Genomic DNA, 24,886 nt, shown 5'->3' with positions numbered 1-24,886 from the left:
ATGTCAATTGGAATCAATTGGACCAAAAGCATACATAAACAAATTCGTGTCTGGTGGTCCAAAACAGTACGCTTTAGAAATCTACGACCCCGACACGAAATCAACCAGTTATGTATGCAAAATTCGTGGATTTACACTCAATTATACAGCAAGTCAAAAGTTAAATTTCAATAGTCTGGAGTAAATGATCGTAAATCAATCCAGTGAAAAAATCTCCATTAGCACGCCACACAAAATTTACAGAACCCACGATCATCTTGTCACAAAACCTGAAGAAAAGAAAAGAAGTGCAGTTTCAACTATAAAACACGCCGAGTAACACCAGACACACAGTCCTATGGGTATAAAAGAGCGAAAACAGAATAACATCCATATTTTTCCCTAAACCACCACCATCACCTCCCAAAGATGGGTAAAGAGACAACTGCAACACGAGACATGCTTCAACGATGCACGAACGGAGACAAACTCAAGTCGCATCACCTTGCAGAAACCAGTGGAAAAAAAAAGGAATTCAGGTACGTCACATTTGCTTTTCTTTTTCTCACCTCTCTCTCTCTTGATCAGTTAGTTTTTGTTCATTGTTAATCCATTTTTCATCTTTCACAGGAAACAAATATTACCACGTATATTCATATGTTTTATTTTGTCTTTACAGAATTTGTACCCGTCACGGACACGCCTTTCTTTGAAGAAAAATAAATGTATACAATGATGGAGAAAACAAGAAATTCTGCATTCTATTTCACATGATAAAAATAAACGTACAGAAAATTGAAAAAAACAAATTCTGTGTTTTATTTCACATCCTAAAATCAAATTCTTTTTCTGTATTGCGATTTTAATTTCTTTTTCTGAACCAGTTTACCGGTAAAATAAATTTTCTGAAATCAATGTTTTGCGAAAAAAAATCAAACTAAATTTTTGTTTCAGAGCTTTTTTCGTGTACGAAATAAAAAGTTTTGTGCACAAAATAAAATTGTTTCAGAAATTATTTTGTGTACGAAACAAATCTGATTCAGAAAAATTTTTGTATACAAAATAAAATTGTTTCAGAATTTTTTTGTGTACAAAACAAAATTCTGTTTCAGAAAAATTTGTGTACGAAATAAAAAATTTGTGTTTTCGTCACGAAACTGCTCCGACTAAATGAATCGATTCATTCTGATAATGGTGGCAACACTGAAAAATCACGCAACTATTATTGTAGTATCGCTCAGGCACTGACTTACAACGAACACAACTAGATTCGAACCAACAATCCTGAAAGTCTGATTCATCTCTAAATACATCCAACTAAAGAATAAGGTTATGTTTATACGATTTAATGCCAACGCTTAGCACTGAGTCAGCAAGGTTTCCTTCAAGGTCAAAGTCGTACACGAAGTGAAAAATAACACAGATCTCCTTTTCTAAATGAAACAAACCTAGTGTAAAAAACTGCTCGCACCGAAATGTGTAATGTAACATAATCCGCTTAAATCTGCTCGTCTTCTTTTCATACGCGAAACTGCTGGCACTGAATGGAGTACGGTGGCTCAGCGCTTGTCTCTAATATGTGAGGTTTCTGCTTCAATCCACAACGAAGTAAGTTCATGTTTCCCCTATTTCGTCCTATCACTTTTCATCGTTTTCGCGGGGACGTTAAATTCAACATTTCCTGAAACTAACACCAAAAATCGAACTTGGGACGATTGCAACACATGTAAGGTATCCATGCTCATCCTGAAGCGGAACAAAATGGATCACAAAGTACTTATCAAATTTAAGGGAATAATTTTAAATACGCCTCCATATAACGTAATAAGGATCCAAAATCAATACTCATCAAAGGGAACGATGACTCCCAAATTTAATATGTAAACCATTGTACTCTATTGTGAAGTAACTGTGTATTGGATATGAAGTGACGATGAGATAATTGTATAAACTCTAATTTACTAAATTTGATTATTTTATTAAGTTACATTATTAACGAAAGAATCATGAACTCTTGAAAACTCATTGGAAGAAACCTTTGATCAGGATTGTACATTCTCAGACACCTGGTCTAAACACATTTTTGTTAATAAACTCGACTACGTTCCTTCTTACCTTTCCGCATACCTTCAAGCATAGCCTGATACTTCCCGATTCTTTGGACGCTTAACTCATTCTACAGCCAAACAAAACCACGAGGAACACAAGGAGTATTCGTCATGAAGTTGAGGAAGGTGAAGGATCATCGGAGACAAGCAGATCCCACCATTGGAGGATGACCGACTCCATGTTTAAAGAATAACTTTCTGCCGGTTCATGGCCTCAGATACTTTCGTCAGTTGAGATTAGTGGAATGAAGATGTAAGAGGATATCCTAAAGACGCATTATTGTAGAGACGCATCACGGAGAGAGTTCGACGCCCGTAGCAGTCCAGCAGGATTGAGTTCAAGTTGTTGGCTGTTACCAAAACATCCAGGTTCCTCCATGGCAAACCCTTCATCGTTCCAGATGACCAGGACGACGCCAGCCTTGTTGGAATTATCAGGCTAGTGCTCATTCCTATTTCTTAGTTACATCCTTTCTCTTTCTCACCTGTTTCTTATAACTAGTCATTTTTCAAAATTAGAAACATTTGAATTTTAAAGTCAATCATAATTTACTTGTTAAGTACGGAGTTGTGCATCAGTTCCATCCCCAATTGTTACATTATTCTATGAGTACTTTTAGAGATTATTCTGAGCTACAACTGATGACACAGCACCGGTACATGGTGGTAGATGCTTTAAGATCCCAAATTTTCAAATATTTCGAACAGCTCATCACAGCATGATGGAGATGCTGTGAGCCTTCGCCTTTGTTACGACCTTAAAATTTCGATTGATTATGATTCTACGATTAAATTCGATAGATAAGTCAGGTACTTTTGAGATTTTAAACGGTAATAACGATGCATTTTGAGTAATTTGTACAGTGTAATTTATAGTTTGTTGACAGAAATTGAGTAGAGTTATTTTTAACCACTTGCCCAACCTCGCTACGTTTATTTTGCTTTGTTAGAGTAATTTTTGTTTCATAGTTCCTTAGTTGATTAAGTGGGTGAGAAGAGAAAATTTTGCCAAGTTTATATATTTTGTTTTTCTTTTTGTTAGTATATAAGAAGTGTTATTTACACTGGTGTTCGATATATATATATATATATATAGTGTAAGATATTTATTCTAAGTGTGATTTGAAAATATATATAATGCTAGTGCTATATCTTCTGCCTTAGTTCGTTTAGAACCCCCGATTTTCTGGCAAATTGAACCAGTCAGTTGTCATTTTTAGTCATTTTGAGGATTTTTCTGTCCTTCATAACCTACGTGACGCACAGAAACCTCATTTGTTGCCGTATTGTTTAGAAAATAGGGCTCGTGCTTATCTGTTAGCTTTACAATCAACTGCAGAATATGATAATCTCATGTATGTACAGATTAAGAAGAAATTAATAGAAGCTTATGACGATAATATAATTTCGCAAGTTTTAGAGCAAGAAATGAGAAATAAGGAACAGTTAAATTCTGAATCTGTCTTATATTACATTTTTCGTAAGTGGAAATTAATACTCGAGTACGATCCGAAGATGCCGTTGACCGAACAAATTAACTTGATAATCGATGGGTTATTGCCTTCGTTCTATTCTGTAGTCGTAAGAAAATCTTATAAGACTGTTATTGAGTTAGCAAAGTCTTTAGGTTTAGAGGAAAGGGTTAATTTTCTTGTCAGCATGCGTAGTCAGCGATCGAAGTCCTTGGCAATAACAGATGAATACAATATACATTCTGTTGGTAATAATGCTATACAGCAAAAAGAAAATACTTTAGATAGTACTACTCAGAACGTAAATGAAACTGTAAGTCTGCCTGAAGAAAGAAATAGCTTGATCGCTCAGTTAGACGGTATAAAAGTCCAGTTACAAGATCTCGTGCAACGAACTGCGCTCGCAAAAGTTTCTCACGCACACAAAGGAAAATCTGTGTGTATACAATCTTATGAGCATTAGCGTTTGGAGCGAAGAAATCCCGTTCATGCATCCTCCTCTTATTCGTTGCCTCCTGCTTTTGTCAATGCAGTCAATGTAAATGAGAGTAGATTTATGGCTAAATATTGACTCGAAAGTAACGCCTGGCTGTAGTGAGTGTGGGCAACGTAAACAAAAGAGAATAGAAAATGATAGGTGTGGGGAGTCCTTTGACGGTATGTAAACAAAAGAAAGTATAATAATAGGTAGTAAAAGTGAAATCGTGTATACAATGCTTTTGGGGAGAAGGGCTGTTGTTGACTTACGAACCTTGAATACTAAACAAAAGAAAAAAGGATAATAGAGGATAAAAGAGAAAGCATGTACACAACGCTATGCAGTTGTATGTTTAAAAAGAATAATTGGGTAGAGAGGGGGAAGGGTTTGTTGTTGACTTGTGAGCTATGAATACTAAACAAAAGTATAATAATAGAGGATAAAAGGGAAATCGTGTATACAACGCTATGCAGCTGTATGTTTAAAAAGAATTGGGAAAAGAGGGGAAGGGTTTGTTGTTGACTTGTGAGCTATCAATATTAATCAAAAGAATAAGTGTATTAGAGGATAAAAGAGAAATCATGTACACAAGGCTATGCAGCTGTATGTTTTAAAAAGAATAATTGGGGGATAATAATAGATAGTAAAAGTGAAATCATGTATACAATGCTTTTAGGGGAGAAGAGCTGTTATTGACTTACGAACCTTGAATACTAAACAAAGAAAAAGGGTAATAACAGAGGATAAAAGAGAAATCATGTACACAACGCTATGCAGCTGTATGTTTTTAAAAAAGAATAATTGCGAAAAAGAGTTTGGGTGTAGGAAAAGGGTTGTTAATTTACGAACGTTGAATACTAAAGAAAAAGAAAAAGGATAACAGAGGATGAGAGAGAAATCGTGTATACAGCGCTAAGCAGGTGTATGTTTTAAAAAGAATAAATGGCATGACAATGATTGTTGTTGACTTGCGAAAGATGAATTGTAAACAAAAAGAAAGAATAGTACCAGATGTCGATAGCGTGGGAATATGTATACATCGCTTTTGCAGGTGGGATGTTTATGAAAAATAATTTTAAAAAATCTTGTTAGAACCCGGTGGCGGAAACGCGGCGCGGGAAGGTGCGCGAACGGAAAACACCCGCGTGTGCGGACGCGACAACGACTAAAGATGAAATGAGAGTACATATGGAATTTTGAAAAAGAGAAAAGTGTTAACCTTGAGTTTATTCATGTGAACATAAGAATAAAAATAATAAATGTTTACGAATGTTTAGCCATGAGTAAAGACACGCACACACCGTATTTACAAGAGAAAATGGACACATGAGAATTTTGGGGGGACAATTTCTTTTTGTAAAGATTTGCTTTCTTTCTTGTATAGGGGGAGTATGGATTGTTTTGAATATTTTTGAAAAATACATGGCTGGCATGATAAAAATAATTTTGCCCTTGAACAGGATAGGAGAGTTGTATGAACATGGTGTGGTTAGAACGCCATTTTGTTTGACGTAAACGTTGCAATACGGTATTTTAGTAAAATGTATGTATTAGCTGCTATGGCTACCGTACGCAAGATAGTTTTTGAGGACAAGGACACTACTGTGTCCACCATCACCACCGAGAAAGAAGATGAAGACAGGAAAAACTGATTTCCCGAGGAAAAAGCCAAAGCACAGACCAGATTCCCCGGACTGTTGAAGTGTATTTATCGTCATCTTCGGATGATGATATTATTTCATTATCAGATGAAAGTGATTTTGAAGGGCGGCAGATACCATCACCAACAGTTACACCGTCATCACCTTCATCTCCTTCGTTATTAACGAGAATTTTGGAGATTGGATTGTACGTGCGAAAATTTTAGTGGACCCAAATTGTATTTTGAAAGCAGTTAATTGTTGGGAGACGAACAAAATTTTAATATGCTACGGATCTGCTGAAGGGGATGAGAACCAAAACGGCAACGAATGCCTCTTCATGTCTGAAGAATAATTGGTGGAAAGGGCAGTACAAAATCTAATAGAAATAGAAATCGATGAACTGTTTTATACCTATGCAAAATCACATATGATTGGAATATGTACACAAGAGATCTTTTACGAAACATATTATGATCCCATTGAACAAAGGGACAACAAACTTTTAAGTGAAGTGATTGAAATTTTTAAAACTAAGGACAGGAAGAAATCATATTCGAAGTAAGTGTTTACCAATGTGAAAATAAATTAAACATTCGTGAAGTGAATTATGTTTGTATATATAGTTTAAAGATTGGCAGAAAATGAAACGTGTGTAATTACTTTGAAGTACAAGAAAAAACATTTAAACTATATGATTACATTTAATCATGAATTTGTGTTTATATTTTACTTACTAATGGATGATGAGCATATTAGTGAAGTTTGTCTTTTAAAAACTATGTGTAAACTTACGTTTAAACAATATTTCTTGTGAACATTACTGTCTATTTCTTCATGATATTGGAACTTTTTGCTGTTATACAACCAATTAACTCATTGATTTGTATGAAGAACGACATAGTGAAATCTCAAGTATAAACTTTAAACGAAAAAATGCGTGAACACGGAATTTGTTTTTTTTATTGGAACGTAAACATGAATTTTTAACATGTGTTAATGAATACATTACTGACATACAAGGTTCTAAAATTTCAAATCATGAATTTTGTTTAACTTCATGTGATACACTAAATTTGCATAGTTTAATTAAATCACTTGTAGAATACAATTTACTTCCGTTAGATTGTTTAAAAATTCCAGTAGCTATAATTAATTTGCAAAATAAACAATCTGCACTATGAAACACACTGTATGCGCAAAGATCATGTTTGCTTGATTCGTTTAATAACTATTGCAATATGACTGCTGTAATTTCAATTTTTGTAACTGTATGATAAATTGCAAAATATAGAATCAAATAAACTTCCCATTATAGTAAAAAGTTGTCTTTTTCTTTTGCGAAAAAAACTTAATAAAATAAATAGAAAAAACTTTACGAAGGAAAATGTTGGAAAGTAATACATGTTTTTCATTTATATTCTTTTGCATTTACATTTATTATTTAATTAGTATCGTTTCATGTGTGTATTATTTTAATTTTTCGTTATATCGTTTTACACTTTAAGAAACTATTTAAACTTAAACATGAGTAAAAAATAATCTTGGAGAGAAGAAACTTGAAAGGCAAAACCAACTAAGTAACTACTAAAGTATTACAACTTGCAATACAAATGTTTCATACTTTAGAGAACGACAGAGTTTATAACACGAAATAAATGTTTCACGGCAACACTTGTAGAGAAGAAACAGTTTCGATACTGTTTGTTAGTTGTTGAGTTTATTTTCTTCTTAGAAAACGCATTTGTGCAGTAGCAAAAGTATGAATTGCATATGTAAGAAATCACTTAATGACATTAATTGTATTACGTCCACTTTAATTAACTGGATACCAAAGTTTTTTTTTGCAATGAATGTTTTAACGGTTTGAAAAATAATATACATAGCTGTATCTTAAAAAGTAAACATGTGTTGGACTTGGAAACTTAGTATTTTATCAGAATACGATACGTACAAGGAAATTATGAAAATATATATGAAATCACAATATTCATAGTAAGAAGGATTATATTCTTATTCAATATATTTTTAACAAACATTATGAAAACGTTCTATTTCCTTTGATATTTTCTGATTCTAATTTTGCAAGACATATTTTCGCACAAATATTTTTTACATGGCATGAATATGATTGGAGAAAAATAATGTTAACTTTTGTAGCACGCATGCGCATTCGTTGAAAGTTTTGTGCGCTTCCGCATTTGTATATTTCTAAGAATGTTTAAGTAGAACAGTATTTGCGAAGATGTGTAGTAGACGTGTATGTGTTTCCGAGTATATTTGGAGAGAAAAAGAAATTAAATCTGCTAATAGGCATAAAGTCATTTTTGTAGATGATGATATTTCTGAAGAACAACAAGATAAACTGAAAATATTATTTCGTAAAGAAAAATATTGATTCGTTTAGATTTTATCGATATGATGATTAAATTCGATTTGAAAAAGTGTATCCTAATTCACATATTGAAATTCCTGAATTAGATATTGTGAACTGTAAGTGCAATCGATTTAACATAAGTGAGTTGTGCGTAAAAGAACTCTGAAAATATCAAGTGAATGAACCATTACTTTGCTTTGCTTGTTCAATAAGAATACTAGATGAAAGACTTCATGTACATTAGAGTGTGATAATACTTTGAAACGTGCTGTGTGGGAATTTGTAATTAACCCTTAATACCGCAAGGTGTGTCCAATGGACACATAGCTTTGAATTTTTGGAAGCTGTATCTTTATTATTTTTAAAATTTTCTTTACCTTCTAGATATGCTTCTAACTACTCAATAGCATTATATTACCGAAGTAATTTCGTTCTAGGTGCTGATTCTTGTTGCATATGGCGGGATTAATACTTTTAGTTTGTTAATGCCGCAAGATGTGTCCAATGGACACATATTTAAAATGTATTGAATAATTGTATTTTCAAAAATTTTGAATCAATTATCAGGCGTTTTATCATCCCCTCGTTCTTACTTGCGTTCTTCTTTCGTGTTGTCTTTCTTTGTTTGTCTCTTTTTCGATATTTATGTTGATAAAATTTAGTAAAGTATCTCTTGTATGTATGTAGTTGCTTTCTTGACAGATGTGGCTTGCAATATTGTTATGCGCCTTTAGTAATTCATTTGTTTTCCCTTGCTTTTGTGTTGGTGAATGTTATTCCAGGTTATTTATCTTTTGAAATATTTTCCTTTGTGTTTGTGAGTATACTTTATGTGTAAATATGGCAAAAAGAAAACTGAATGATACAGAAATCGACCAATACTTGCTGCTGATGAATCGTGTTCACATTACAGTATAAACTCAGATGAAGAATTGCTATTTGATGAAACACTTGAAAGTGATTCGAGTGAGGCGGATCACGTGAACACGAACATCTTGATCGTGATCTTGAACATGAAGATCAAGAAAGTGCTTCGGATAGTGATAATGACATTCAAGTACCTTCTCGTTCAAGTGTAAGTGAATATGTAGGTAAAAATGGGACCCGTTGGAATAAGGACGTTCCAACTTCTTCCAAAATAAAAGCACGAAATAATATTAGAGGCAGTTGCTTTATCTTTAGCGGAACCATATTATCGAACTAACAGAAATATAACTTGTGACAATTTTTTTACATACATGGAACTCGGAAAAACCTTACTAAGAAACGGTCTAACAATAGTAGGCACTGTGAGAAAAAATAAACCATTTGTTCCTGAAGAATTTAAACCAAGCCAGAACAGGGTTGAGCAATCATCTATCTTCGGGTTCACATTAGTTTCCTATTGCTCGAAACCGAAAAAGGCTGTTATTCTTTTGTCAAATATGCACAGCACTTACTATATAGTTGTTGATAAAGAAAAGAAGCCAGAAATAATGCTGTATTATAATGAAACAAAAGTCGGCGTTGATAGTTTAGATCAATTAATACACTGCTACTCCTGCAAAAGGAAAACCAATCGATGGCCACTAGCATTCTTCATGAATCTTCTGGATGTATCTGCTGTTGCCGCCGCCTATGTTGTGTGGTTGAATATCAATCCTCAGTGGAATATAAGAAAAGCGAACTCGAGACGACATATGTTTCTTGTGGAGTTGGCGGAATCCTTGGTTCTCCCTCAAATCCATCGAAGAAGAAAATTAGGACTTCAGAGACCTGTTCTTACTGCAATCGACGTGACACGTGATGTTTCGGCAGCTCAGTGAAGTATATCATCCACACGTGTTGGCACACTGAAATCTACGTCCAAGAGAAGATGCTACATATGTAATCCCAAAGAGTGCAGAATGCAGAGACAAGTGTGTGATAATTACAAGAAGAATGTCTGCTATGAGCACTCAAGTCTTATCAGAAAGTATCTGAAATGCACCATGGGTAACTCTTAAGGGGAAATATACAAAAATGTAATGTCAATGATATATCAGCACATATGTACTAAGAAAATATTAAATATTTTCAAATTTTTTCAAATGAGTAGCTTATCATACATTAGATACTTGAGAATGGAAACCCTGAACAATATATATATTGTCTTGTATTAGAATGTAGAATGTAGTGATGTTAAATGTGTGAATTGTTGAATGTTTTGTCAACAATACCAAACAAGTCTGTGAAGAAAACATTAGTGTTCAATTTTTCAAAGTAGTTGTTTATCTTTGGTAGTACAAAGAGATGGAAACACTGAATATTATATATTTTTCCTTATATTAGAGTATTTTGATGTTCAATGTACAACCTAATCCATGTTATGTCAATAATATACAAAAATATATCTATGAACATATATTGAAAATATATCTATGAACATGAGTATATTTGTCTTTACTTTTACAAATTGGTTGTCTCTTATCTTTCGTAATGCAAAGGGGACAAACACCGTGCTCGTGGGTTTTCTCGGGGTTCTCCCGTTTCCTCCCACTTTATTCATTCCACCATTTCACTCATCTCTCATAATCACCGTCTCCTTTAGCCTAACCGGCATATCCGTGGGACGTAAAACTGAAAGATTTTCGTAATGCAAAGGGGTTGGAAACACTGAATATTATATATTTCACTTACGTTAGAATTTATTGATTTTAAATACACATTTCTACAAAATTGCAGTTAAGAAAAAATAAAATATTAAAGTATTGAAAACGAAATGAGGTGAAAAATCGCAATGAGTCCATTGGACACACCTTGCGGTTTTGTGTAACTGAAATACCTTGCGGTATTAAGGGTTAAGAAAAAAACTCGTGACATAGTGTTTGAACTTTATTTCAAGATACATTGCTTAAGCAGTACTTATACAAAAATAAAACGCTTTTAAATAGATTTATCATACGAAGGCGTTTCGTTTTCTGATTCTTACATTTCACAGTTAGTGCAACTGTTTTTAAAGACAAAAATGCATATAGAAAATAATCATTGCGTGTATAATTGTACTTCTTTTACTGCAAATTAACCCTGTGTTAGAATGTATTTCAAGATGGAACCCGCAATGTCGACTTTTGGGTCACGGCTGTTTTGAAAATAGAAGTATTTTAGATGAACATGAATGCATTACTTTAGACTATGATATGCTATAATGCATGGCGTGCTATAGTAAATATACAGACTTTTGATGATTTATATGAAGAATTTGTATCAAAGGATAATATTGAAATTGATGAATGAGCATTTAATTATGCGTTATATATTTTATTAAACAAAAATTATATTCACTTAATTTTAGAATTACTCCTCGAGGATTTCTTTTATAATTTTTAATTTAGTTTTGTTAGTGAAACATGTACAAATGATTGAAAAGGTATAAATTGTAAATAAATTTTATATTGCTTATTGGATTTTTTTAATTATGGCTCCTTTTGCGTTTACTGAAAATATTATATAGCATTGTATGTCGTACTTTATTCATGATTCATAACTTTTACATATTTATACACAAGATTTTTAAATTTATATTATCAGCAAAATTTTCTTTTGTACATAAAATATTATTCGTTAAAAGTATTTCTTATATTATTTTTTAAACAATACCTTTTTTACCTTTGTTATTTTAAAATATTCAAAATCTCACTATCACTTTTCAAAATCTAATATCGTACCCAGATACATTTAGTTTGTAATTTCATACTCAGTTCGAAAAAGAAAATAGTAACAGTAATATTACGAGGTGCGTTAATTATATTTCATGAACGCTATTAAACAAGAAAAGTTATTGACAGTATTGTTTGGACATCATACAGAAAATCATAAGAGTATCTTCAAATACACAATGTGTGAATAGTATCACAATGTGTAATAATTATAATAATATTAAACTCGAGTTCATTGATTGTCATAGAATGTTTTCTAGGGATGAATGCTTTGTCAATCATAAAACAGTATTTGTTTGCGGAAAGAGTCTATACGGTGATATGGTTGACATGCGTTCACATAAGTCCGAACATGAATGTGGTGAACGTTATTGTAAAACATGTTATACATATGTAAACGATGAGCATATTTGTTTTGTTGAAACAGCTACGGTGCAGCATGTAGATACCTTCTTGATGTCGAAACGATGTTCCTTCCTAAAAATGAACAGGGAGAACAAGAACATAACGTGAACTGTATTCTTGCATGCTACATGTTTAAGGACACGAAGCTTGATGATATATGCTTTGTATGCGGAGATAAAAATGGATTCAGTTAGTTTCATTTTCAGATTAAACCAAAATTATGTAGGCTGAGCTAAAGTATTTTGACCATGATTTAAGGAGCACTGCAGATCGAAACCAACTTATCGCCTGGTACGAAGAACGTGTTTTAAGTTGCGAGCAATACAACTTGTAAAAGAGAATGACGGAATAATGTAGAAAGGATGTCATTAAATTTTCAAACTTAATTGAGGATAAAACAAATGGTATCCAATGTTTTATCGTCGCGTTAACTATTCATAGTTTGGCAATACTGATGTAATTTGCCTTATATTTACTCTATGGGTTCGATCATCGTGATCGTCAAAACCTAAAGGCAATGTACTGGTAATGAAATCCACCATTCCGGAAATGGATTGGAGAAACGATTTGGGAGGAAAAAATAGTGTCCGAATTTCATGAGTTACTATCACGGGTGCCTGAACTGCGACCCTTAAATACCACCTCTAAGCAAGGTACATCGCTACAAGACCGGTATGACCACGAAAATAGCATTTCTTAAAAAAAAATAAATCTTAATGTGATTGAAATGTGGGAATGCGAATGTAGAGAAACGACAAAAAATTACAAGAGTTTATTTAAACACTGTCAAGATCTTGTGGATCACATGGTACCTAAGGATAGTTTTCATGGTGGACGCACCGAATGTTTGAATGCATTGTACGAATGCAGCAACGAAGAGTTCGTAGCATATTATGATGTAATATTGTTATACCCTTGGGTAATGGCACGTGAGCCATTGCCTGCAAGTAAATCAAAAATTCATAAGTGGACCGAAGATTCCACAAGTAGGAAGTATTCATGGAATTCATCATTTTACCTTCAAAAAACATATTTTCCAATTTTATTATATACATGTGTAATGGACGCCTTTTGTTTGGGTTATGCCGCACGTGTGTGGATAAAAGTATTAAGAATTGCATGCACTGCGATTCCGTTCGTGTTATCACTAGTACGTACTGTACCCCTGAACTTCATGTAGCTTTACAGCTCGGATACAAAATTCTGCAAATTATTGAGATTTGGGAATTTCAATTATCCGGATAGTTTTTTCCGGGACTATGTGAATTCCTTCCTAAAAATGAAACAGGAGTCTAGGATTTACCAGCTAGTGTAAGACTAAAGGAGACAAAGAGAAATATATTGCAGACTATTATGGACATGAATGCATTCATTTAACGGAAAATATTTATTCGAACCCTGGTCTGAGGTATATTTTCAAAATATTCTTCAACTCGTTATATGGAAAATGCAATATATATATATATATATATATATATATATATATATATATATATATATATATATATATATATATATGGAAACAATTTATCGCAATCTGTAAGTGTGGATACTCTAAAAAATGTTATCTATAGGCATCACAATATGAGGTACAAAGTGTATTACCCAATGGATCGCAACATATCATTCTATCATATATAAAACCATGGAAAATTTTAAATGTTCGGCGCAAGGCTTTGCTTCATAACCTATTGACAATTGCAGGACCAGACCATGTTTTTTACTGACACGTACAACATTATGTTTATACAACGACGTAAAAAACTCCTAAGAATAGCTATGCTGTGAACCTACAAATAATTCGTTTTACTACAAAACCTCCCAAGAATAAAATTCTGAAATAGTGATTATTTTAAGGATCGTTTCCTTTGGAAACTCGTTTTTAACTGGATTCCGAAAATACTAATTATTTATATTCTAATAAATTAGTCGGAAGAGCAAATTTCATTTGTGATCCTATTTAAATTCTTATAGAAACTCGTTGTTAAATGTGTGTGAACGTATTAATAACACCGATGTTAGTAAAGTTTTAGAAGGGGGTGGGAAATTGACATGTTTATTGGATTAGGGGCTAAACAATTTTGCATATAGAATGAAAGAAGTTAAAACGGGGAAACTTGATTATGTATTTAAAATTAGAGGAATCACTTTGGACAGTAGAACGCTGAAGTAAAATTAATTTTGATCATTTTTAAGATCGTAACAAAATTGAGAAAATAATTTTAAAAAACCATGGAGGATTGTACGAAAACCATGGTTTGTCATCGTATTCAGGTCTAACATGAAAAAAGTTGAAAACAAAAGAGTATGATTAAATTATGATAGTGTTACTGACATTGACATATGGTTATCAAAGTATTAAGTGTGTTAAATGACTAAAAAATGAAAAAAACTAGAACAGTGAAGACATGCATCTGTACCTCAATAATAAGAATATTAAAAGGATATACTGAAAATCTACATAGGAAGTCCAGAAAACTCGAAAAACAAAAAAAATCGGCAAATTTTTGTTGTGTCTAATGTATGTGCTTACCAAATGTGTATCGTAAATCAAATACTATGTATGAATACATATCTTGTCTAGCAGAAATGTTCACGTTTACTAAGTCTTATCCATTACCTATTCCGTTCACCACGCATATAGTGCCTTTATATCGCATATACCAAATGCTAACCGTTATATATGCTGTACTCTACATAGCAATACATTTTATAGGAAAAGTTAGCCATGCTTTTTCAACTTAGTAAGCCTGAGGGTGCAAGTTTAAGACTGTACGTTTAACTAACATTAGTAGTCATGTAGGGGATGGGGTTGTCGGTATTAGTATTAAATCCATAACAACACAAGTACATAGCAGGGATCATGTTTCCTTAGGAACATGGGAATGTCACCCATTTTAAAATATTAAGCGTTGGAGGGTGTACTACATGCACAATATGAACTGTCTTATTCGTCTACATGTACTACCCAACTCTTTTACTTGTCTATATGTATAAGATATAAGGGTATATACAAGCCTTACCGTTGATAATATATGAATTATGCAGAAAAAGTTGGCAATATCTACCATAGTCACTGCCATTTTTTACCATAGGCAACGCCATCTGTTTTCTACTTGACGTACCACTACCGCCATTACTTTGCCCGAGCGCCGCATCCGTGTGCCATCTTACTTGCCCGGCGTTGTTAGTCCCGGATGCCGGAAGTATCCCCCGCAATTGCCGGTACGCTTTTTTCGCTGCGTCCCGTTTGCGGCTTTTCCATTTGCGTGTGCACGATAAAATGGCGAACAAAACGGGTTCACATTAACATTCCCGCCACCATATTTAATTTTCGTACATTGATATTTAAATGTTTCCTGAAAGTAATGTACCATTGGTAAGTTCAACTTTATAAGAATTATAGACACTAACATATATATATATTTGCAAATGGAAAATATAAATAAATGAAGACAAAATGTCTATCGATAAATGTTTATATTATCGTACATATATCCTATTTATAAGTTCATCTCATTGTCTTATATAACTATTGATATATCCTATTTTTAATATCACGAGATTCATCCGTAATTCTACTGATAAAACGCTATTCTTTAATTTCGTTTGCATGTACTTGAAATTCTATTCATATATCCTATTTTTAGTTTGTATTAGTAATATCATTTGTACATATGAGAAGTTAACACGATATAATTTGTACATTTGAATAAATATACATATTTTAAAGTATTATGTGACCTGTTCACACATCTCAGGGTTTTATACTAAAAGTAAATTTTCAGTTTGAACTCTTGTTTCCTTATTTTATATGCATGCCATATAGAATCACGTTTTCAAAAGTTTCATGTATAATAAACGTACATATGTTTATTGAAGTATTGCACTACTAGTACAAATTACTTCATTCATATCAGTCGGATGATTAAGTAACTATTACAGATATATTATCGGATAGCAACAACATTAACTGTTGTGTTTTTTAAGAGAACATATGTAAAATATTCTAATGTTGTACCTTAGGAAGCAAACATTATGTCCATACAAGCCTAAATATAGAAGAAAAAGTTCAGTTGTTTTTATGTGTTTCTCTGTTTTTCTGTCTCTGTCTGTCTCTCTCTAACACATGCACTCTCTTTGTCTCTGTTTGTATGTATCTCTCTCTTTCTCTCTGTCTGTCTGTCTGTCTCTGTCTCTCTCTCTCTCTCTCTGTCTCTATTTGTATCTCTCTCTCTGTTTCTTTGGTTGTTTTCATTTTCTATATGATTATCTATTGACTATTTCCCCTCTTATTTACACTGACTGCCTACTTTTTTAGTTTACAGTGTACATATAGGTTTTCCCCCTAAAATTTCCACGCTCTATCAAAGTTTTATGGTTCATGGAATCCAGAGGCTACGCCATGTTTTACTTTTCATCATTATTTTTTCTGAAATTCATCTTAATAGTGTACTCCCATCTGTGTCTAGGTTTCCCCTATTGAAACTCGTTTTAATATTGCCCTTTCATTTACCTCTAGGGCAGCGTTTCCCAACCTTTTTCAACTTGCGGCACACTACAGGTGTAACTTGAATTCTCGCGGCACACCCATATATATATATATATATATATATATATATATATATATATATATATATATATATATATATAATTACCGTGGTATTTTAATGTGATTACTAATTTCCTTCTTACAGAGAAGAAAGTTCGATCACTGATTTTCCCCTGTGCTAAATCATTATACTTATTTTTCATTCTAATTTTAAAATAGAAAACAATAGCAATGAAATATAGGATTCGGGTTTTTAAAAATCCACTTTCTCTTTCGAAAACTGTATCTAACCTCTAACTAAAAGGGAAGATCACTAAATAACGAACAAATAAACAAATCTCCTATACTTTTAAAACACAAATGTAGGTAATTTGTAAGCATGCTTGCTTTGTTGAATTTATTGAATGATATGTTAAAATTTCAAGTTACGAAATAGTGTGCAACAATAAAGAAGTAATAATGGTCATGACAATGATAAATACGTTTTTCAACATTAAAAATGTACAGAAAAATAACACAGTATGAAATTTAAAATTGTAGATTTATAGTAGAGGTTCATAGTAATGTGAAATATAAATATACATTTTCCCCTGTCTTGCAATTTGGTTCGTATAGAATTAATAATTTGTTTCGATTTTCTCGCGGCACACCAGCGGCCCATTCGCGGCACACCAGTGTGCCGCGGCACACCGGTTGGGAAACGCTGCTCTAGGGCATCTAAAATTTATTTTTCGTACATGGTTTGGTTATCTAATTCGTGAATGTTATATTGTTTTTTCATTTTCTTTTTATACCTCTCCATATATTTGAAAACAACAGATAAGATTTTTAAGCTTCAAATTCCTTGACAGAATTTGTGACAATAAGAAATTTCCAACTGCTTTCCTTTTAATTTACATTTTTAGTTTTGCCGTTCATATAGTTTACGGGTGATATTTGAAAACATACACTTTATCACAATCGACATTAACTTTTTGCTACTATCAACACCCAAATATCTTTGATTAGTTTATCTTTTGATGTATGGATGCGATATATCAATGGAAGAGTGTTTACTTCTACTAGTTAAGGTTCATCATAGCACTGTGATGACCCAGTGCTGTTTTGATAGAGTGGTCCCTCATTGAATTTTTCCAGAGCAATGAGTCAGTGCCACACTGTTTACATATGATACTTCATTTAATCTTCACTCTGTAATAAAGTATTTCTTTATGATTTATGAGTTATACTCCCTCCACACCTCCATTTAAAATATGTTGTACAGTCATTAAGCTTTCCACATAAACCATGCTCCCCCAATTCGAAGCATAAAACATTCAAATATTTTCCGTTGTCTTTGAATCCTAGAGCGAGGGGAGCGCGATGGCTCAGTGGTAGAGCGTTTATTTCTAATGCGGGGGGTTCCAGGGTTTCATCCCAGCCTCCGCCAATTATTTGATCATTTTCATGACAAACCTCAGGTTTGGATTATTTTATAATTTGTAGTGAACAACATTGTGTTCCTGGATTTTCCTTCCACTTTCTATTTACCTTCCAAGAAACCAATGCTACAAAAAATCACCGTTTCCTTTAACCTAAAACTCAAAGATTTCATTTCACCTACAGCAAACATGTACTAGTACTATATGAATCCTTCGTAAGGCTTCACTATTGCGCTCCCTCAAAATAAAGCTAACGTTCATAAAAAAATGACATAACCAAATTGCAAAAATATTCTCATTTACTAGCAATACATTTTGTTTTTCTATTAAGATATTTCTCAAAATATCTGAATAGTGGGAACAGTATAGGAGACCGTGAAAATATTCTGATACTTATCACTGTACCTATGTGCTGACACAGATATAACATGAAAGCAATGTCATATCGTAGTTTTTATGAAAATTTACTCCCTCGCAAGCTTACTTTACAATGCATAGACCAAACTCGAATTCTTAACGATATGCGAATTCTCCATGAAATTTCAGATTGTTTACATCAAGGAATAACCCCCAAATCATAGAATAGCTACCTTATATATATATATATATATATATATATATATATATATATATATATATATATATATATACTTAGTTATTATTGAAAAAACAGCGCCACTGTGTGGATAAGCTTGTACTAATCAAAATTTGTATTTATGCAACACGAAGCTTATGGATTTTTTCTTTTCATTATTCATATCTCTCCGTGTTCTTTAATGAAAAAATAGACCTTATTTCCTAATAAGACAGCTTGTGTTCCATCTGCTTTTTGTACAACAAGCTATCTCAAATTACAGTGATCCTCCGTTAAAATTTATACCTATAATATAAAAACTATATGTTGGAATTATATTTCTTGGATGCTATATTTCAGAGCGTGATTAGAAGTAATTTTACTAACAACAAAAGCATTGTCCGACAAGTCTTTCCTAATCTCATAAACTTGTTCCCCTTACTCAAAAAAGACTATTTTAAAGAAATTTTCACTTTCCTTTTCGTCAAATAGAATGAACCATTGTAATATACTTACAGAGTTCTGAAAACCTTGTCCACCCCTCCCGCTCGCCACTCTACACGACACGTGGTAGAGATTCATGATTCTTTTGAGTTAGAAACCAATGTTGCCTCAATTCCTTGCCCTTTTTCGTAGTTGAAATATATATATATATATATATATATATATATATATATATATATATATATATATATATATATATATATATATATATATATATATATTGTTAACTGAGAATAGGGAGGAAGGAAGAAAAGCTTTCTCATTTTGCTGGAATTTAACTACCCAAGTGGGGGCGGAGTTGTACCAACTCTGACAGCGGTCACGTTGGCGACAACTAACAACAGTTTGTGGGGGGTAAAAGAACCCTTTAAGGCTGTCCCATGCTCTCTCTTTCTAAAAAAATCAATCAGTGATCCATAGAGGTGAAGGATTATTTAAGTAAGAAGGATCAAAACTTGTTTCAGACACACCACAAAAGATATTTCCGTTACCAAGCATTTTTATGTATTTAATATATATATATATATATATATAGATAGATAGATAGATAGATAGATAGATACATAGATAGATAGAGTAGTGGAATGTTTATACTTTTACGTAAGATGTTCAATCACTATCCAAATTCTACATTTTTCGTCGCCTTTAAAAGGATATTCATTTTAGTTGATAACTAGAGGAAAAATCATAATCCTATCTTATGTCTGAATTCATTTTTTTCAGTATTAAGCTTCTAACTGAAATCACCTTTTCCTTCTCTGCATATCATTAACTAAACATTTAACGTATATTAGCAACAATTCTTCGTGTTAACTGAAAAAACAAAATTTCCTATAATTCGACTCAGGTTCCATATGTATGCAAAATCAAAACAGCAATAATAATAATAATAATAATAATAATAATTTTGGAATGATAAATCCAACTTCAATTTGCTTATGTGGTTCACATTCTATGTTAGCTGTAAATCGTTGAGTTATATAGCTTAGCTCTTATCATTAGATTGTACCAAAAATCAAAGTTCTGTAAAAGAAAACAATCAACTAATCATTATAATTGCTCGCGTATGACCCTCCTGTTCTGCGTATGCCCGTTGATTCTATTACAGGATTTTCAAAATTACTTACCTTCACGTACTGTTAGAGGCTGTAAATAAAAACTATTTTCTTCCCACTTTTTTTTCTCTTAATGTATGTGTGTCAAACAAACTATTTTTTTCAATGTACGTTTTAAGTGGTTCACGATAGTTTAGATCACAGAATATTATTTGAATAATGATATGAGTTTTGTAAATATAGGTTCATGTCTCAAATAGCAGCGCTCTTGGGTAAAAATCACAATTTTTAAAATAACTCACTTACTCACATATTAGAATAAAAAGGAGAAAAAATACACTTCGCTTTTACCTTCACCCACACAATTTTATATATATATATATTTATATATGTATTTTACATTTATCATTTACATGTTCTTTTCTTATTTATTTATAATCCTAAAATTACTTCATATTAGTTATCATGCATTACCTCTTCTACTTCTTCCACATTCTTTTCGGTCATTTGCTTCTTTGCTACCAATTGCAGTCTCTCTCTTCTTCTCCACTTCCCTTCTAACTCCCACGGTAGACCCAAAATTTCATGTCTCTTTTTTTCTTTTGTGAAAATATCTAACATCACTGTATTAACACAGGCAGTACATATATGCCATTTTAAATTGTTCTTATTATTTGGACATAACACATGGGCTGAAAAGTCCCGGGCCTAACAAAGAAAACACCGTTTTTTTGGTTCAAAATTAGCTTTATTCATCAACGTAATCTCCATGAAGAGCAACGCAATCAGTCCAGCGCCGCTCTAACAATACAATACCACTTTTGTAGAACGATTTATCTTTTGCCTCAAAATAGGCCTCAGTTGCAGCGATAACCTCTTCATTCGTGCGAAATTTCTTACCGGCGAGCATTTTTTTCAGGTCTGCGAACAGCCAGTAGTCGCTGGGAGCCAAATCTGGCGAATACGGTGGATGTGGGAGCAATTCGAAGTTCAATTCATGTAGTTTTGCCATTGTTTTGATTGACTTGTGACACGGTGCGTTGTCTTGATGATACAAAAGTTTTTCTTTGCCATATGCGGTCGTTTCTTTGCAATTTCGGCCTTCAAACGCTCCAATAACGCTATATAATAGTCACTGTTGATGGTATGTCCTTTCTCAAGATAGTCGATGAATATTACACCACGCACATCCCAAAATACCGAGGCCATAACCTTGCCAGCCGATTGTTGTGCTTTCGGGCGCTTTGGACGAGGTTCACCAGTTGCTGTCCACTCAGATGCCGATCGTTTTGATTCCGGAGTGAAGTGATGGATCCATGTTTCATCCATGGTCACATATCGACGCAAAAAGTCCGGTTTGTTACGTTTAAACATGGCCAAACACTGCTCAGAAGCATCAACACGTTCTTGTTTTTGGTCAACAGTGAGCAAACGCGGCACCCACTTTGAACAGAGCTTTCTCATAGTCAAATGCTCATGCAATATAAAGCCAACACGTTCTTTTGATATCTTTACGATGTCAGCTAACTCACGCACCTTCACTTTTCGATCATTCAAAACAAGTTTGTGGATTTTTTTTATGTTTTCTGATGTTACTGCCTCATTTGGACGTCCACTGCGTTCTGCATCATCGGTGTCTCTACGACCACGTTTGAAGTCAGCAAACCAACGTTTTATTGTTGTTTCTGATGGAGCGGAGTCCCCATAACACTTTTCAAGCCATTGCTTCGCTTGAACGGTATTTTTTCCCATCAAGAAGCAGTGTAAAATTAAAACACGAAATTGTTTTTGATCCATTGTTTTGAAACTAACACAAGTAGGGTCACTCTTAGCACAATAACTCACAGACGAATGAATAGAATATCATGAAATTCTCACAGCTGTCTTGTGAAGGTTAGTATTCACTGAAAACAAGGTGACTGCAATACAACTAGCGCCATCTATGTGTTAGGCCCGGAACTTTTCAGCCCATGTGTTATATCAGATAAATAATAAAATTTATTAGCCCCCTCATTCTTATTTTGTTTTCACAATAGCGAACAGCACACAGCGGATATTCGCATGGGAATTGTGAATCCATAATCTGAAATAATAAAGAAATGTTTCTTTTTATACTATCAGAAAATAATAAGCTTAATTCTAAGGCAATGTAGTATAAATTAAATGTTCGCACAATTATTTTATCCTATAAAAACAGGAAGTTTTCTCTATTATGAAAATGTACAGACTTTAAAACATACATATATTAAAATGACACGATACTTTTCCTTTTTCTTATATTATAACCTAACTTTTTACCAATAGTAGTAAGGGCAGGTCGTTCAGTGGTAGAGCGTTCACCTCCGGTATTTGGGTTTGATCCCAGCCCCCCGCCAATTATTTGAACATTTTCATGACAAACCTCAGGTTTGAATTATTTTATAAATTATAGTGGACAAACATTCTGCTCGTGGATTTTCCCGGCTTTTATAATACAGCTTTTATAATACGAAACTAGAAAAAACATTAACTTCTCCTTTAGCCTAAATGCGGGACGTAAACTTAAAATATATCTTAAAGACGGGGTTTATTTCTACAATATATATATATTAGTCTTATATTATAAATCTAGTTCATGCCTAACCAAATAACGTTTATGTCTTTCATGTAAGGACACCATCGTTTGATTTTCAGCGGAAACGTATATGTTTTTGCAACTCTAAACTCAAGTGAACAATTTTTCACGGTCCGATCAAATTGTTTCTTTACCAAAAATTTCATCAGCTTTCCATATAACAAAGCTTATGTTAGAGTAATCAAATAATAATAATAAACTACAAACATTTTATTTATAGTGTATTCACATGATATCTTTCTTTCTAGTGGATGTTCTTCAGATTAGATAATACAAAGCGGACTGAAGCATATTGGGTTGCCTACCACTTAGGGACTATGCAGATTTCGCCCTTTCTCTGTTTTCCGGATTGTGTGCTCTGCGAGGAATAATATTCTTCAAACTGTAAATCTTAAATCGTTTAACTGTGTTTCAATTTACATTAATAAGAATTTGATTTTAACAAACAGAATACAATAATATTTCCTACCGTTAAAAACTCCGATCTTCAGTATATGTAATCCCAAGTTCGCTTCCAAGTAAATAAATTAATTTCAGTATAGTTAGCATTCCAACCAAACTACAATGCTCTAATTTCATCAACTTCTTTCCTTTCCAGAATTTTCTGTAATCTAATTTTTCCATATATACACATTTATTATGTCCCGTAACCCGCCCGACAAAAATTTCTGTGTGTGTCCCTCAGTCTTTTCTTATTCACAAGTTTGTTCATGCCCTTTATATCGTTACTAAAAAGTATGAATAATAATAATAATACTTTAAGCTACATATGTATCAACAGTACAAAATAGTTTACAAAAAAGCCCACAAAAAATCAAAGTATGTACGAAAAATTAACCCGAGCGTATGTCTAGCAAACACTTCTATTTAAAAACTCGAAAAATAACATACGACAATTGTTAACATCCCAGCATAGTACTTTTCAACTCATATGTTTAATCAACTTACTTATTAGTCTAACTAAATAATTATGTTAATAGAGGAAACAATTCTCCCAAAAGAAATTCAACAAAATTATTGTATTTTGAGTAAATTAACTGATGTATTCGGTAACGTTCTCGCCTTTGCTGGGAGCGGTCTCTTGTTCAACTCCTGCTAGGCATACTCAATCAATCAAAAATAATTATTAAAGCTTTTCATTGAATAGAGTGGTGTTGGAGCCCCACCAAATTAAAAAAAATCTCCACATATTAATAAAATTTCGTAAAATGTAGGTAGCATTTCTCTTCAAGTTACAAAAGAATATACAAAACATGTGACACAGTTCAGCAATAACATCTCTCTCTTTAGCTATCAACTGTATATGTTTTTTTCGGTACCGTACTGGTTTAGTGATAAAGTGGTTACCTTTGATGGTTTATAGTTTGATCACAACCAAGTAAGTTTGTGATAAACAATATATGAATTTTCTAATGATATTCCCCGATTCCTCGCACTTTCTTCATTCCAACATTTCATTCATATCTTATCTTCACAGTCTCCTTTAGCCTAACTGGCATAACTGTGGGACGTAAAAAACTCGGAGATTTCATTTTAACTCTGGTGGTTGGGATCCCGGATTCGTTCCACCGGTCAATTATTTAAACACTTTCATGACAAACCTCAGGTTTGGATTATTTTATAAAATGTAGTGGGTTTCTCGGAGTTCCCCCATCTTCTCTCGCATAATTAATTTACCGTTCTTCAGTTTTACTCATCTTAAAAGTGCTGACATAGCGTAACACGTATATGTGCTGCACGGCCAGACTTCATTTACAATTACATACACAGCTACAAACATAAATCCAGCCATATACATATGTACCCATATATACAGAGGTGATCACTTATATATCTTCAAACTTCATATAGAATACAATACTAAGTTCTCCATTCTTTAGTCATCCCTAAACTTAACATTTCTAACGTGAAACGACATCTAGTAAGCTACAAATATATCAATTACCATAAAAATGTGTTGCTACGCCACTATAAGATTCCCACTAGTTTCTTTTCTCGTAGTACGCTGACCTAACCAAGAAACATACATA

General features: G+C 33.0%; 1 protein-coding gene across 2 annotated transcripts in view; it reads right to left on the bottom strand.

Annotated features, from left to right (window-relative positions):
• Positions 1–20,870, bottom strand: part of LOC145681013 (uncharacterized) — a 126,857-nt gene extending 105,987 nt beyond the window's left edge. Inside the window, exon 1 of one of the 2 annotated variants that reach the window (XM_081752279.1) lies at positions 20,717–20,870. In XM_081752279.1, the coding sequence (XP_081608405.1) occupies positions 20,717–20,863 (147 nt within the window). In that variant the 5' untranslated portion in view covers positions 20,864–20,870. The remainder of the gene's footprint in view (positions 1–20,716) is intronic. The other variant, XM_081752282.1, reaches the window with a different exon arrangement.
• Positions 20,871–24,886: the final 4,016 nt, after the last annotated feature.

This window comes from Thermobia domestica, chromosome 3, assembly GCF_964235325.1.
Source record: "Thermobia domestica chromosome 3, izTheDome1.hap1.1, whole genome shotgun sequence".
Taxonomy (NCBI): Eukaryota; Metazoa; Arthropoda; class Insecta; order Zygentoma; family Lepismatidae; genus Thermobia; species Thermobia domestica.
Note: the sequence above shows the minus strand (reverse complement) of the source record. Positions and strands in the feature narration are given on the sequence as shown.